The following is a 16,006-nucleotide window of genomic DNA, read 5'->3' as shown; positions in this document are numbered from 1 at the left end:
GCCCTGAGAGTCATTTTACATGTGTTTATTTCTTCCACTTACTCAGTGTGAAGATGAAATTCTACTGACTTTGACATGTTGCCATTGATCTGATAATGACTTAAGCTTCTAGAAGCTCAGACAGCTGTGGGGTTATGGACTGGTAAATTCAGTGATTCTAAAAATGGTGCGGAATGAGTGATTAAACTTTGTTTGGATTCAGATTATTTCAAAACTAACATGAATAGGGAGAAAGCAACATTGCCTTTCATCTGATTGGTGAAATCACTTTATTAAATGATACAATTTACATCTCTGGCATGCTCTCTTCAAATAAAGTGTCCTTTGCAGTGAACAAACAGTATGTAGAAGTGAAAATCCATTTATAAGGATAGCATAGACTTTCCTACAATGCAAAAATGTCATGTGAATAGATATTTAATTGCAATACAGCTAACTAAAATGAAAACTAATTAAGAACAAGAAAATGTGAACATCTATATTCTAGTATAACTACAGAAACTAAACTCTTGGTTACATTTGCATATTCAAATTCTTTGCATATTGACAAAGACAACTCTGAAGTTTAGAAGTCAGTTCTAATGTAAATAATAGGCATCTAATATATCGGGGGGGCAGGAGAGGGCTATTTTCCTCACGCTAACTGAGTAGATCTGTGCATTCACAAACAATAAAATGTAAGAAACACTTTAAATGAATATTCAGAGCTGACACACAACACAATCACATGATTTTGACTGAAAAATATTTTTGCCAGAGATGGGATGAGAGCGAGAAAGAAGAATGAAAGGTGCAGAGTGATGCTTCAGAAAACTCTGTATGCATTGTAATATTAGTATCTGAGGCCTGATACTGCGCCTATTGAAGTTAATGACAAAAACTCCATTGAAATGAATAAGAGCAGTGTGTGAACCTCAGTTATCCTCTGGAAAAGAGCATTCCTATTTGTCTGTATAAGAAAAGTGATCTACCTTCTCTTTAGGCTTGGTGTATTTACAAACTGGTCTCTTTCCCACCCTTCAAAATCCTAATGCTTATGGCTACCCCCTAGGTTTCATTTAGGTGGAGTTGACTTACCCTAGTTTAAAGCAGCCAAAGAAACAGCTACGGTAACACACAGCTACCTGCCTATACAGGGTAATGTGTGGAGGGTAGTACTGCAGCTCATCCTGCAGCCTTTACTCAGGCTCATTACATTTGACATTGATTCCATGGACATTTTCCTGAGTTATGGCCACAGAATTGGTGCTACTAAATACCTGATCCAGCTCCTGTTTGAGTCAATGGGAGTCTTTCTACTGACTTTAGTGGGAGATGAATCAGTTTAAGTGTAAAAGCCCAGCCCTGAATAGGATAGTGATGAAAAGTTAGCATGTATAAAGATTGTAGGTATGCTTCTAACCTATCTAATAACATCCATCTGGAAGTATTCTGGGCCTTATATATAGAGATTGTTACATTTTTAGGGTTCGATCCTGCAAACACTTAGGCACATGAGTAAGTTTACAGCAAGTGAGTTTACAGTAAATATTTGCAGCACTGGACCCTCATTTAGTATACTTTTGTTTCATAACATGATATTTGTAACATTTTAAAATATGGACATTTTTGGAAATCTTTTTTAGGTGTGGGTGTTTTATTTCTAACTACGTATTTCCACACTTCATTAGGATGCATGATATTATTTTCAAAGGAAATACAAAGCTATTTTCCAGATTCTGAGAAGTGAAATGCTTTTTTTCCCTAAAGTTGCATTTGGCCAAATTATTATTTTCCGAACATTGCTTAATTCTGTTCCCAGTATAACAACATAAAGGATACAACTCAAAACAGAAACCAGCCTCTTGTGGAAAAAGATTACATTGGTTTATAACCTGGTTTCTGTGTACGCTTTCTTATTATGTATGTGAATTTTAATTTTCTTTTCAAATTGCTCTGCTTACACTTATAATATGGTTTAAGCACAGATATTCAACTATATTTCAGCAATATTTTTCAAGTGGCCATGCTTGATAGATATTTGAAGAATATCCAACAACTGAGGATGGTGCAGTGCACTCTGTAAAATTGGATATTCATTGAACACCTAACACTATCTAAACTACCCAGTGAGCTTGTAGTATATTGCTTAGCCACATACGTTGCTACTAACTAAATGAACTCTAAATGTAAGATATGTACCAGCAGTAACAAAATTATTTACCATCTCTCTAACTCCATCAAGACATATTTAACACTCTAAGAACTCTCCTTAGTTCTCCTTAGTGTTGCCTTAACTAGACTCAGACCATGTAACACTTATCATAAACCATATTCCACATACCTCCTGCATGTAACATGAATTGTCCTTGTTATATAACCTATTTTGGTCTTCCAAAATGAGACTACAAATCAAAAGCCTTTCAAGTATTCAACTACTAGTAGCAGAATCTGCTGCACTAAATGTTCAGCAAGTTAAACATTTCACAAAGAAATAAATGTAGTTGTCATCCAACACCCCTACAAGACTGACATGTATTTGTTTGATTGTTTATTACAACAGTCACTTGCAACCCAATTTAAATATAACCTAACTATATTAAATACTTCTCTGATTCATTTTGTTATCCAAGTATCATATCAGTAGTTCATCATAACATCACTTTCTTTCCTGCTGTTTTCAAACTAGGGTGGGTAATTACAACAGCCAAAACTTACAATGGAGAGTTACACCCCAAACTTCCTTGAAATCCCTCTGAACTGCATGATTACATGATATTAACATATGTTAATGTGTACCAGAGCTTCAGGTAAAATGACTATAGAAGTATTGTATGTTTATCATAGTAAAACTATAAGATTTACTTTGCTAGAATCCCTTTTAAAAAAAATGCTACAGAGAAATTGTATGATCAATATGCTGAGTAAACCTTTCAAAAGTTTGTAATTCCATTGGAAAAATAACCCTCTCTGAAGTCTGGCTATGTCCGTGTCCTAAAAATCAGATATCAAATATACCCAGAAATCCTACAGATCCCACCAGAAAATTTCATTTTAAAAAGCTTTATTTCATTCTTTGTATATTTCATTAACTCATCTGTAAATGTCTTTGTACTCTGTCCAATTAAAGCTTTTTCTACATGTGCTTTGTAATAAGCACATTGATTATCCCACCTACACAAATTTGACCTTTTTAAAAAACAAAACAAAACTGTAGCCTGGGAATAAAATTGAATTTAGTCTAGAACTGAAAGCCCTGAAATATCACGAAAACTGCACCATTCTACAAAACTTCCTCATTCTTTCAGTTCAGAAACTGTCAGCCAGCAAGAAGCTATTCAGACTGGTCACTTTACTCCTCCAACTGGGATCTAAGGCTGGTGAAGCTGGCAGGAGGGAAATATGCCAGGTTCTTCTGACTTTCATGTTTGACGCCTCCATCCCCTTGGATGTGGGTTGTAGTTTGAGTTGGCTATTGACAGGCAGTAGTCGGATCTGGAATCCATGGACATCATGTCAGGATCTGTTCGGGATCGCTGACCATAATAGGCATATTGAAGCCGAGAGCCACACTGAAAAGTGGAGCTGGGGGCTGACATGCTGCTCTTTGGTGGGGATGTGATACCAGACTGCCTCCTTCCAAATGATGCAAGGCTAGCATGAACACCTGGCGATGGAGGCACACAGGAAACCCTTTGTTTCCAATCATCAGGTGGCTCAGGGAGTGTTTTTCTGCGAGCAGCTGATACTACATTAGCAACAACGGATTCTTGAATGTTTTGGGGGCCAAAAGCATCATCCACTAGGCCAAGAGGGGACTTGGCTGCTGCTTCCCAGGGAGTCAATCTCTTGCCAGGCTTGTTGGCTGCTGCTGCTGGTTTGCTGAAGTAACCAGGGCCAGGTTGGGACATCAGAGGTGAAGCAGGGGATATGGCTCGATAGGTGAGTGAAGAAGGCCTCACAGGAAGTGATAATGAGCAGCCACTGCCTCTTTCCTAGGAACAACAAAACTTCAAATATAACCACAATAATTGAATATCAATGACAGAAGGCCTTTCCCTTTTCCCCAACTGAAGCGAATTATTGTTGGGCTATTGGCATACTGTTTAGCATGTTAGTATATGAGAGAGTACAAGAACTTGCTGGCAGTATGAGGAACAACAGATCTCTAAGAACATGTCACCCTTCGTGTGTGTGTGTGTGTGTGTGTGTGTGTGTGTGTGTGTGTGTGTAAAAAAGAGGGAGAGAATTCAAGTGTTTGGGAAAGACACCAGATTGACAGACCTGAAGGAGTCTTATATTACTGAACAGGTACAGTATGAATAGCAACACTGAAAGCTCCCTTCCACCTCCTCTACCCTGCTAACATGCCCTGTCCTTCGTAATAGGTGAAAAGGGGGATGGGAGGAAAACTGCTCTTACCAGTCTGACTATATCTACAGGATGCAGGCATAAACTTACTTATGTAGTAATTGGCTTTGTCCAATAGATCTAGCCAAGAGTGTATTTTATCCCTCCCTTATTAAGGAGCTCTTTTCCACTGAAATTATTAAATTTATGATGGGTGGAAAGGGGACAAAAATGAATGAAATAACTAAAAATGCTGATGCAATAATTTTCCTAATACCATTATAGGACATTACTTAACCTTGTTCCTTTTAAATGACAGTGCCCTAAAAATTTCAGAACACTCTGACCCATTTTTAGGAGAAATCCATTCATATTCCACAAATCCTAATCGTCTTAGTAATGCAGCACTTTTAAACAAAAAACTCTGTTCATGAGAAGGCTTTTGTCCTCGGCAGTCTTCATTCAGCAATATACAGTACAAGTACCCCATTTTTGCACACATGCCAAATGTGCACTCTGCATCCGACAAATCACATGGTTCTTAAATTAGGAAGAACAATATGGACAGAGACTACTTAACTGACTATGTCCTCTGATTCATATCCTGAAGTCTGGGAACAGCCTTTAATTCCCATACTTTCTTTGAAATCAGGCATTAAGGTCCAGATCCTCAAAGGTATTTAGGAGCATAACTCCCATTGATTTCAATGGGAATTAAAGCCAGATCCTCAAAAATATTTAGGATCCTAAGTGGCCAAGGGCTTTGCTAAGTCTCTATCCTGAAAACAGTAGCCTGAATTACCTTTCCTATATAACTTTCAAAGACCATGGGATTAATCTAAACTAAGCCTACTGAAGTCAACAGGAGCCTGAATTGTGCAAAGTGAAGATTTATCCATTAATGATTTTGTTTAGTATTCAATATTGTTAATGTCATACTTCACTTTTTTTCTAGGCCCTTCCATCAGAGGATCTCTATGCACTCAGCGAAATTTAATGACCTATATCTCATACACCACTTTGAGGTACATATTATTAGCCCCATTTCAGAGATGTGGAAACTGAGACAGGGAGAAATGAATGGCTCAATTTTCAAAGTTCCTGAGCATCTGCAGCTTTTATTGATTACAATAGGTTTGGTCAGTCAGTACCTATTAAAACAGGCCATCAGTGACATAGCCAAGGTTTCATAGTGAGTTTTTGGCAGACTCCGCCTCTGTTTTACAACAAGACAATCTTCCTCCTTGCCCATTTGAGCTAATTACCAGCTATCCCCAACATCAGAAAGAAATGCCCTACACATATTAACCGCCCCCAACAAATGGCAAATTTCCATCCTGAGAAAAGAACTGTACTTTGTACACTTGAGTTCAATTAATTTTTAACCTATGAGGGTGCACATTGATGTATGAGTCACCAAACAAACTCACTTTTACCTGGATAGGGCTCAGCTCAGCACTCAAAATGTACACTTTAAATAGAAAAGGGAAAATTATTCTTTTTTACCCTACAAAGGCACAGGGGAATATATTCTTTTGCCTATGGATGAAATGATCATACCATTAACAGTGGGTTGGAGTTCTTCCAGATCTTCATATCATGAAAGGGTAGTACCTGTAAACAGTTTTCTGTTCAGTAGCAATCACAATCCAGGTAGATGGGTGTTCTCTGTGGCCAAAGATTGGCCCAAGTGTGTCCTCCAATCAGAATTAAGGATTTTTTCCCCCTCTTCTAGCTACTACAAATGCTCTCCTCAGTTGACAGCACAGTCAGTCGCTTTCTTGGCAAGTAAAGTTCATATGCTTCATTTAACCAGTTGGCAAGAAAAGAAATTTTAAAATGTTGTGAACTTATAAAGAATTCTGTGCAATCTGAGACACAATTTCTATTAAATAAATTACTCTGATAACCTGAACAGTGACACTGTTTACAAGATAAGATTGTAAAGGTGGTGGGGGAAGTTTCCATCTGAATTAGCAGGTCATCAGAGGGTTCCAGATAGTTGTCTCTGCTGAACAGAAAACCTTTTTACAGGTAAGGAAAATTTCCCTTTCTGTTCAATGGAGCTTTCAGTTTAGATAGAAGAGTTCTAAGTCCATCAGACCATGTAGGATCCCAGAGATAAGTAGGGAATGGGAAGTATACTGTTTAGAGAACAGCTGTCATAAGGATCTGACATCCAAAGGCAGTATCAGCTGAAGCTGCTATGCTTGTCTGTCATGTTTGGAGAAGGTCTCTAGAGACTTCCAAGTTGCTGCTGTGGTGGTTTTGACTGCAGAGGTACCTTCTCGTTCTGCCCAGCCCTGGTTGAATGGGACTTAATCTAAAAAAAAAAATAATAATAATCCTATCCAATAGAAATTGATAGGCCAATGAAATACATTTCATAATCCATCTAACAAATGTCCCCATTCCATGACATGAAGATGAGGCCTTCAGAAATGTAGAGTAGATAAAATTTAATGGCCTAGAGCATGTTTGGATTAGGGCAGTGGTTCCCAAACTTGTTCCACCGTTTGTGCAGGGAAAGCCCCTGGAAGGCCAGGCAGGTTTGTTTACCTGCCGCGTCCGCCGGTTTGGCGGATCGCGGCTCCCACTGGCCAATGGAGGTTGTAGTAAAGACAGTCAGCACATCCCTCGGCCCGAACCTGCGGACGAGGTAGGTAAACAACCCGGCCCGGCCTGCCAGGGGCTTTCCCTGCACAAGTGGCGGAACAAGTTTGGGAACCACTGGATTAGGGTAAATTTCTTTTCTTTATTTAAGAGGGGGAGTGTCAGACTAGGAAGTAAAAATTGTTGTTGGAAAATCAAACATTACCTCAGTTAGGATACTGAAAACCCTTCTGAGGACTGCTTTATCATGGTATAGGGTGAGGAAGGGGAACTGATAGAAGAGAGCTGAAAGTAACCTTGTAGAAGAGAATTTCTAGGGATATTGTAGATAGGAGCTCAAAAGGAGAATAGCACATGGCTTTGACAACCAGATTCAGGCCCCAGAAAAAGAATGCTTTATCAAGGGCTTAATTTGTTCGTAACTAAGAAGAACCTCGTGATCAAGGAGTAGTAACCAAAATTCCTTACAACCACAGACCCTCTAATGGCTCCCAAAGCATAAATTTATCTTTTTAAGAGTTGTTACAGAAAAAGAAGAATCTATGCTACTGAGAACTGGGATGGAATGACATCCTTTGGCTTGCGCCATTTTAAAAAATATTCCAAGTAATTTAATATGCTTTGGACATGGAGGATTTTGCTCACAAATGAGCATATTAATCAGATTGTCTTGCAATCCTGCAGTTCTGCCCTTCAGAAGACGAGCCTTTTGGAAGAGTGTCTTTGGATTTGGGAGTAATATTAGACATTGGGGAAGAGGTCCAGATCGGTAAATGGGAAGAAAGGATGGGTTTATCCATTGTGCCTCAAAAATGATACGTCTGATCATCCTTTGCAAAGTTAGTGATACTAAGATTGCTTGAACTTAGTTCTTTTTTTTTTCTATACTTTTTGTGAGACTTTGGGGGATAAAATGACTGGGTAGGAATGCAGGTAATGTCATCCTTAACTCTGAAAGGGAGAACATATCAACTACATAAGCTTTTCTGTCCTTGTATTTACTGGAGTAAGGGATCATCCAGTGAACCTCCTGGGAGATGAAAAGGTCCATGATTGGTTCTCACTGGGGAATCCATCATCTAGAATATTTGTCCCAATGCAATACCAGAAATCTCCTGTTGAGAGTGTTATCCTGGATCTGAGGTACATGATCTGTCCAAGATCTGCATTACTGAGACTATTCAATGATTAATTCTCTCATGATGGTGAGAGACAAATCACTTCGCCTCATAGAGAAGGAAATTCCCAGTCCAAGATCAAACCCAGAATAACTGTCACAAGACTAAACACAACACAACGACTTTCCCAACTCTAGCTGATTCACACACAAAGAATGCAGTTTTAGTAGCATATTCAGGCCAATTTGGGTTTCTTGGGCTGCTTGAATTCTTCATACCTTCCCTAAGCTAACATTATTAATTACTTAAGTTTAGACAACTTCCTGATGAAGTCATCTGGCTCCTCAAGATTCAAATGTATGTGAGAATGGCATTCCTCTTCATCTACTCAGGAGAAGGATGAAGTAACCTCTCATTCCTTGGAGGAGGAGCCAAGGCTTTTCCCCCCCAAGGGTCATTTCCATGTAAGTTTAAATCTTTTTAAAGGAAAGATGCCTTTCTGGACCCTGAGGGGAAGGATTTTTCCAGGATGTATTCTTTGGAAAGAGGCTGAAGTAAGCAAGAACAAATTTGCCCTTCTTGGTGAGAGGCTTAAGGAATTCCACAATTTTGGGACATAGCTTAGGAGGTTAGAAATGATCCTGCCACTTTCTAGGTTGAGTACTTGCCTCAGAACGCACTTCACCACACTCCTGAACCTTGGATTTGCCTGTCTGCTTCTCCAGTGGGGAGGAAGGCATTACCATCATTACCTTGTGTCTTGGACTAACTGCAATCTTCAAGTAATGTGCCTATAGTTGTTGCGGAGAGAGGCTCTGACACAAGTTGCTGACTGAATATGGTGTTCAGAGAGAGATTGGTGGTGATTATGCTGAAGTTAGGTAGAGCAGAAATTTGAGAGACAATCTGATCCCAGAAGAGGAAAATATCTTTGACTACAGGATACCTCAGTTATTCTGGACCAGAGATTTTTCTGAACAGAAATAGCAGCCACCTTCTAGTAAAAACAGAAAATAATTCTGTTTCATTACCTCTGTTCTTGCTACTAATATTTTTAATGTCTTGGGCTTTTAAAAATTAATGGGCCTGATTGTGTGCTCTCTTATACTGATGCAAATCAGGAATAGCTCTATTGAAGTCAGTTTGTATAAAATAGGTGTAACTGAGAGAAATCAGGCCAAAAATAAATACTGGAGGCCAAAGCATGAAGTCAGTATATGGTTTTTACTCTCCTTATCCAAACAATGCATAGTTTCAGTGAGATTAGAACTGAACTGAATAAGGATTGAGTAAAACCTGAGACAGGATCTCAAGATTTGACCCTAAGAGGAAAATTGTCAACTCCAATGCAATTCATCATAATTCAAAATGTACAGACATTTAAATAGGAAGTTAATTTGTGTACCTGACAACAATTTACAATACGTGGCAAAACCTGTTTTACTACTTTGGTGTACATTGTTATCTGAACTAAATGTATCATGCAGTGACTGATTTAGCTATTCATAAAGGTGTAATGAATAATTACACACAAATTCCATTTTAGGCTGTTACTCCTAGTACCTCCAATGATTTCAGTGGAGATACTGTACATTTTCACTGATGTAGCAGAACACAACTTGGCTCTAGGGTCCTAACCATGAAAAGACTTATAAACATGCTTAATTTCATGCACAGTGAGTAGTCCCATTGAATTCAATTAAGCATTGAATTCAATGGGACTACTCGCATTCTGTAAAGTTAAACATGTCCCTAGGCCTTTGCAGGGTTAGGGTCTAAAGTTGTATTAGCTATACTGTACTAAGTCAATGATATGCCATACAGTATTTTATCTTTATGCTTCATGTCGCTGATAAGAAATTTAACTTCATGGACTGGACTTGCAATAATATTCGTGCAAGTTTTTGCAGTTTTACAGAGAAAACCATAAAACAAAATAAAATAGTTATTTTCTTCTTGGGGCCAAGTCAGAAACCCATTGAAGTCAACGAGGATTTTTCCATTTGTCTTTTGGGGGAGGGGTGTTTGATGTCACTACTGTACTAGGAAAGGAAAGAAGTCTCTTTTTAACAAGTTTTCAACTTTGTTTTACTATGGAGTTTTAAATGAATATATTGTTTGCTGAGCTGACAAGGTGCTGAGGGCCTGATTCTTCTCTGTCATTTGAACTTTATATCAGTGTAACCCCATTGATTCAATTTTCACTGGTGTAACAGTAGAATCAGGCCCCGAATTCCTCTCTTTAGCCATAGAAGTAATACAGCACAGGCAGTAACAGTACAAGATTATCCACTGTGCCCTGCCAATATGCCTCAATCCTTACCTCAAGTTCACATACCCACTTAGTCCTGGGCCTCCCAGCTGAGACTTCCAACAAGTCTTCCAATTGGTGCCAATTATGGTGATGGCTGTTGTAATGAAGACCGTTATCCACTAACAACTTGCACACCTGTGTGTGTATGTATGTGTGTATAATATATACATAAACTCGGATAATAATTTTGCAGTCACTTTCTCAGTTTGAGTAAGAATAGATCTATTTTGTCTGCTTCCACACTGTTCTGGAATTGCATACTCCCTAGGCTTCATTGCAGAAAGATGCTCCATCTGCTTGCACACTTCAGAAAACAAACCTTTAAGGATTTTCAGGAACATGTAATTTATGCTAAAAACACAAGCCTATCTCCTATTTTTTCACAGGTAAAGAATAGGAGATGATACATTACTTTTATATTGTTGTCATTAGAATTACTACTTTTTCACTAGTAGAGATGGGCCTGAACCAAAACACTGGACCTAAACATTCCTGAAATTGGATCAAAATCCAGATTTTAAATGCATGACTGACTCCTATCAGTAATAGGCTATTCAGAACTCTGGTCTTAACCACAGGAACTCATGGCTCAGGCCAATCTCTAGTCACTAGAATTCACTATTTGCCAGACAGTGTTAACTGAGCACAGTGATACTCAACCTCTTGTTCTCGATCCATATTCTGTTCTTAAGGTTCATCAAGAAGTTTTTATTGTGTCATGGCTTGGAATGTAGCTGGCCTTAAGTAGAATATACAAAACACAGATCACACATGAAGCAGTGGGGAAAGTGACGGGCAAACAGAGAGGAATTAGCAATCTCTTCCTCTCCCTGAAGCATTAAATAAATAAATTTAGAAGAAGGGAGAGAGAGGAAAAACTCCCTTTTTCCCTTCCCTCCCACCAGCCAGAAAGGGAGCATGGAAAGAGAAGAGATATGGCATCAAATGAAGCAGCAGAAAGCTACAAAATAATCACAATACCTTGGGGACATCCTGTTGCAATGTTTTCATTATGATATTCTTTCATCGCAGGAAGATGTTGTATGTGATGTTGCAACATCATGACAAGTCAAAATGCTACTCTGTGATTAGTTTGTGCTTTCCCATTACTCTGTTTGAAGCTCTTCAGGAAAGAATACCATTGGCCTAGAACAGTTACTGAATGGAGGCAACAGTTTTTAGATAAGAAGAGGATGAAAGACAAATAAATTGTCTGCCAGAATCATAGGGAATCCTTATAGCTGCAGTTGGCTTCTCCAACATACATGAGAACAGTTGAAAAGCTTGTTACATTAATGTTTTTAAAAATGCAAAGTATTTATAAAATGTTCAATAAAGCAAACATTTATTTTACCATATACATATCTTTAATATATTTGATGTGTATATTCATATACACTAAAGCAAATGTAGCATTATTCCCAAAAGTAATTTACTGAATTAAGTATATAGAGGTGAATCAGTGCACACACACGTGTGTGTGTGTGTGTGTGTGTGTGTGTGTGTGTAATTAGGAAACACTATAATATGGAGCTAAGCATTATTTATTAGGTATGAATTAGGCATCCGAGTTCCCATTTTAGTGTAGGGGGAGAACAAGTTGCCTAAGTAAGGGATTCTCAGAAGCCAGCAAGCCAGGCAGGGAGGAGTCTATCTCCACTTGGGATTCTCACCCATAAACCCTCTCCTGGAGTCAGGCACCTAAGACAGATCAGCCCTTTCTCCCGAGAATCAGAGGGAGATCCCCACCCATTATAGCTAATAGCTCAGTGCTTAGCACTGTCCTGAGATGTGGGAGACTTGTTTCCAAATCCCTGCTCTGCCTGATTTGGAGTTGAAATTCAGAGACTTGAATCCAGGTTCTCCCACATGTCAGTAAAGTGCTCTTACACTCTCTCTCTACCCCCCCCCCCCCCGCAGTTATGTCTCCTGTTGAAGTTGTTCCACGTTGTATAAATAATTAAATATTCATTTGGCCAGAGACCGAGGAAAAAGCAAGAGATTGACCCAATAGCCCAGTGGTTAGGGCATTCAGCTGAGATGTGGGAGAGTCAGGGTCAAATCCCTGCTTTAATGGGGAGTTAATTATTTATACAAAGTGGAACCACTTCAACAGGAGAGACTGAGAGAGCCCTATCCCAGAATACCCCATAGCCTGGGTGTTTAGGAAGCTCTCCTGGGAGACCTGGGTTCAAGGCCCTCCTCCAAATAAGACAGTGTCCTTAACAAGTGGGCTATTGGCTATAATGTGGGGTGCACATGCTCGCCCCTGGCTGTCCTTTGTTTTGTTTGAGTTAGGTGTACTCAGAGCATGCCTACTGAATTGGGCCCTGCAGGCAAGATAGGCATGCGATTGTCTGGTTTGAGAATCCCACTGGTGGTGAGGAGTGACCTAGGATACCAAGCAGCTCAGTGACATCAGGATTTAGGCAACTTGGTCAAGCTCACCAGTGGAAACTGATGTGCTTATAGGGTTAGGTGGCAGTTTTGTGGTTTTGTCAATGTTGCTGGATTTAGGCACCTAAAGAGGCAGTTAGGTGTCTAAATCCTTTTGTGAATCTAGTCCTTAAGAACCTAAGTCGTTCCCAGAGAAAGTCAATGGGACTTGGACTCCTAACTGCTTAAGTCACTTTTGAAAAGGGAGTTTTAGGTTTCTATGTCACTTTGGGATTTTGAAAATTTTGCCCTGGTCCATAATTCCATGTCAAAGGCATGTTCAATCCTGAACTAACATTGGCCTCCAGATGGAATATATGCAGAGTACCAGTATTGTAGAAGAAGGAGAAATGAAGGAGGGAGGAAAGGGGGCAGTTGTGCCACTGCAAAGAAGGTTGTGCTGCTGTTCCAGCTTTTAAAGGCCCAAAGTGGTGTCACCCATTTCAGGGGCATTTTACATTACACAATAATAAAAACTTCAAGCTATAAGTGCAACCATTGGGAAGGTGATGGTGGTGGGGGTGCGATATGGCTGCCCCTGAACCAAGGTTTCCATGGTTCTAGAGAAGCTCACAAGACAGACTGCAATGGAGCCAGGGCATTCCCATTTATAAAGAATTTCAAAATTTTTGGTTTTCATTCCAAATCCAAAGGAAACCAAGTTTCAAAATATCCAAATCCTCTGCAAAATGGAATTCCCTTTCTCTGCACAGCTCTACTGCTAACCACAGATAAGTTAGATATTGACTTAGCTCAGTATATTTCTGTTTAATTTAAGCAAAGGAAAACGGTTGCTTTAGTTGTCCCATAACTTTCACATCAGATCTGATTGTAAAAACACAATAAAGTTTTATCTGTAATATGCAAGGAACTGGAGATTCTTTTGGCTCATAGAAATCCCTATTTTCAATTAAACAAGAGGAGTGGACATAGCATATTTCCCAGAGGAAAGAGCATTTGCTGCCACCTTCTGGAGTTTAACAGTAGCTGTGTGCATGTATAAGTTATGGTTAACTAGGATAAGAAACCAAAGAGCATTTGAAAGTAGGTGCAGTTTGAGTCTGGCTGGTTTATGTTCTGGCTAGAAAACTATTAATGATTTTAGCTGTGTGAGCTCCACTTAAAGGCCAAATCCTGTACTGACCAAAAATAGACAGCTGTGTCTGGCAGAAGGCTAACCACCAGCTGTCCCAGGTACTTATCTCTGGTTACTCTTGTGACTGAACAAGAGTCATTATTTTTGCTCCAAATGGCTGTTGTGGCTGGATTCTGGGGGTAAAGAGGTCTGCCCGGTGCCATCCTTGCACTCAGTTCATACCACATCTACATATTGTCCTTACACTCCAGGGTACAAAGTTGGGGTGCACAGGGGAAAAGTCAGGAGTGTACATACACCATAGAAATTTGTCTAGGCTACAGATGCATACAGCTGTGATCCTTCTCTGATCACCTTCACTGAAGCATCTGACAAGGAAAGACAGGATACTGGGCTAGATGGACCATTGGTCTGACCCAGTATGACTGTTCTTATGTTCTAACTTTAATTTGGCCCTTTGTGCATATGCACTAGGAAAGTCTTTAATTACAAGATCACATACCATTTTTTCCATGGGATCCCTACAGTACCACCTTTTTCAGACTGCTATGTAGATAGGAAGATTAATAATAATTCTCTTCCACAGCTTGCTCATTTACATCTGTACTGTAATTACCTAGCAGCTCTATAATTTATTTACCTTGTATACCCAGCAATGCGAAGGATCTCTTCCTTTTTAAGATTCTTTATATATCAAGCCATATTACAGGAATCAAGAACTCAAGCTTTAATATAGTTACTGCTACTATATTAATTTGATTGCCTTAAACCATCAGCCTTGTGCCAGAAAATAAATCCCCAAACACAGGTTAAGAGAGGTATTTTCTCCCGTGAGTAGAGCCTCCTCACCCTAAGGCAATGCACAGTTCTTACTAATGCATTATAAGGCGTGAAGATCACTATGATTATCCCTAGGTTCTGCCCACTCTGAAGTTCAAACTGAATTATGAACATTGATGTGGGCAGAGAAGGGATTTTTTCCCCAGGAACAGTGAAGACAAACACAAGGCTTGACTGGTATGGGGCTTGTCCTCGCTGCTCAGGGAATCTGCCTAGAATCACAATAGCACCACCATTTGGTGAATACTAGCACTGCTCCAGTGAAGTAGGTAGGGGTCTGGGGGTTTGCTGCTAGAAAAGTTCTCTCCAACATAACATTTCACTGAGCTTTGGGGGGCTTGTGTGAGTTTTAATTCTTTTGCTGGGAAAAAAAAATGCTTCCTGCAATACGTGCCCAGCTGGATAGCATTTGTCAAACATACCTCTTGAGTGGCTGGAACTCTTTCCTTTTACTTTGTCAAGGGAGTAGGTGGTGCTTGTGGGCTATGAAGTTAGAACAGTCATATATCTTCCCAAAAAAACTGCTTGCAATGAATATATTCATAGCTTTTGAATCCACTGTTTTTGATGATCTTATTGTCTGTTTGCTTCTTTGTATAAAAATTCCGATTTTGAGCTGAATAGAGTCATTATAAGTTAACATGCTGTCAGGCTGTAATAGTGAAGTCTTACACTTGTCAGATCTAACTATAAAAGTGATCAGTAGAGTCTCGGGTGTGTGATTGTAAGCGAAGCCAGTTGCATCATGTCCAGTTATAGGGCAATGTTGGAGCAATCTGTTTTTCCATAATGAATCAATTTAAAAAAAAATAAATACCATGCAAAGTCATGTAATATCAGTAAAAGTCATGAAACAGTATAGGGGAAAATCTTCCAAAGTTCTTATGGGAATCAATGCCATTGCTTCATTGGTATTTTCCCCATCTCAGAATGTGCAATGAACTCTCCTAAGAGAGGCTGGAGCAGCTGAGCATCCCTGTAAGGCTGATGGCTTGCTGAGAGGAGGTCCTGGATACTCTGTACACTGTGCGCCTACATGGTCAGGTTCTCTATTATAAGGTTCCCCTTATACTTTGCTTCCCAGTGCTCCTGAACCCCCTTGTACACTCCCTTTGTAATGGCTCACCTTTGTATCTTTAAGAAGAATTTTGTGCAGGGGCTGTACCTGACAACACATTTTTATATATATCTGCATTTCCAGGCACAGTATCACCCTACTGCGGGAGTCTGTTTAAAAAAAAAACAAAAAAACCCCCCTCA

At 39.5% G+C, this 16,006-nt stretch overlaps 1 protein-coding gene across 1 annotated transcript in view; it reads right to left on the bottom strand.

Moving 5' to 3' along the window:
- Positions 1–2,865: 2,865 nt before the first annotated feature.
- SYNPO2 (synaptopodin 2) overlaps positions 2,866–16,006 on the bottom strand; it is a 108,747-nt gene continuing 95,606 nt past the window's right edge. Inside the window, exon 5 of the mRNA XM_024213110.2 lies at positions 2,866–3,974. Within this exon, the coding sequence (XP_024068878.2) occupies positions 3,402–3,974 (573 nt within the window). The 3' untranslated portion in view covers positions 2,866–3,401. The remainder of the gene's footprint in view (positions 3,975–16,006) is intronic.

This window comes from Terrapene carolina, unplaced genomic scaffold (genome assembly GCF_002925995.2).
Source record: "Terrapene carolina triunguis isolate 2854851 unplaced genomic scaffold, T_m_triunguis-2.0 Scaffold66, whole genome shotgun sequence".
Classification (NCBI taxonomy): domain Eukaryota; kingdom Metazoa; phylum Chordata; order Testudines; family Emydidae; genus Terrapene; species Terrapene triunguis.
The sequence above is the reverse complement of the archived record's forward strand: the minus strand, read 5'-3'. Positions and strand labels throughout refer to the sequence as shown.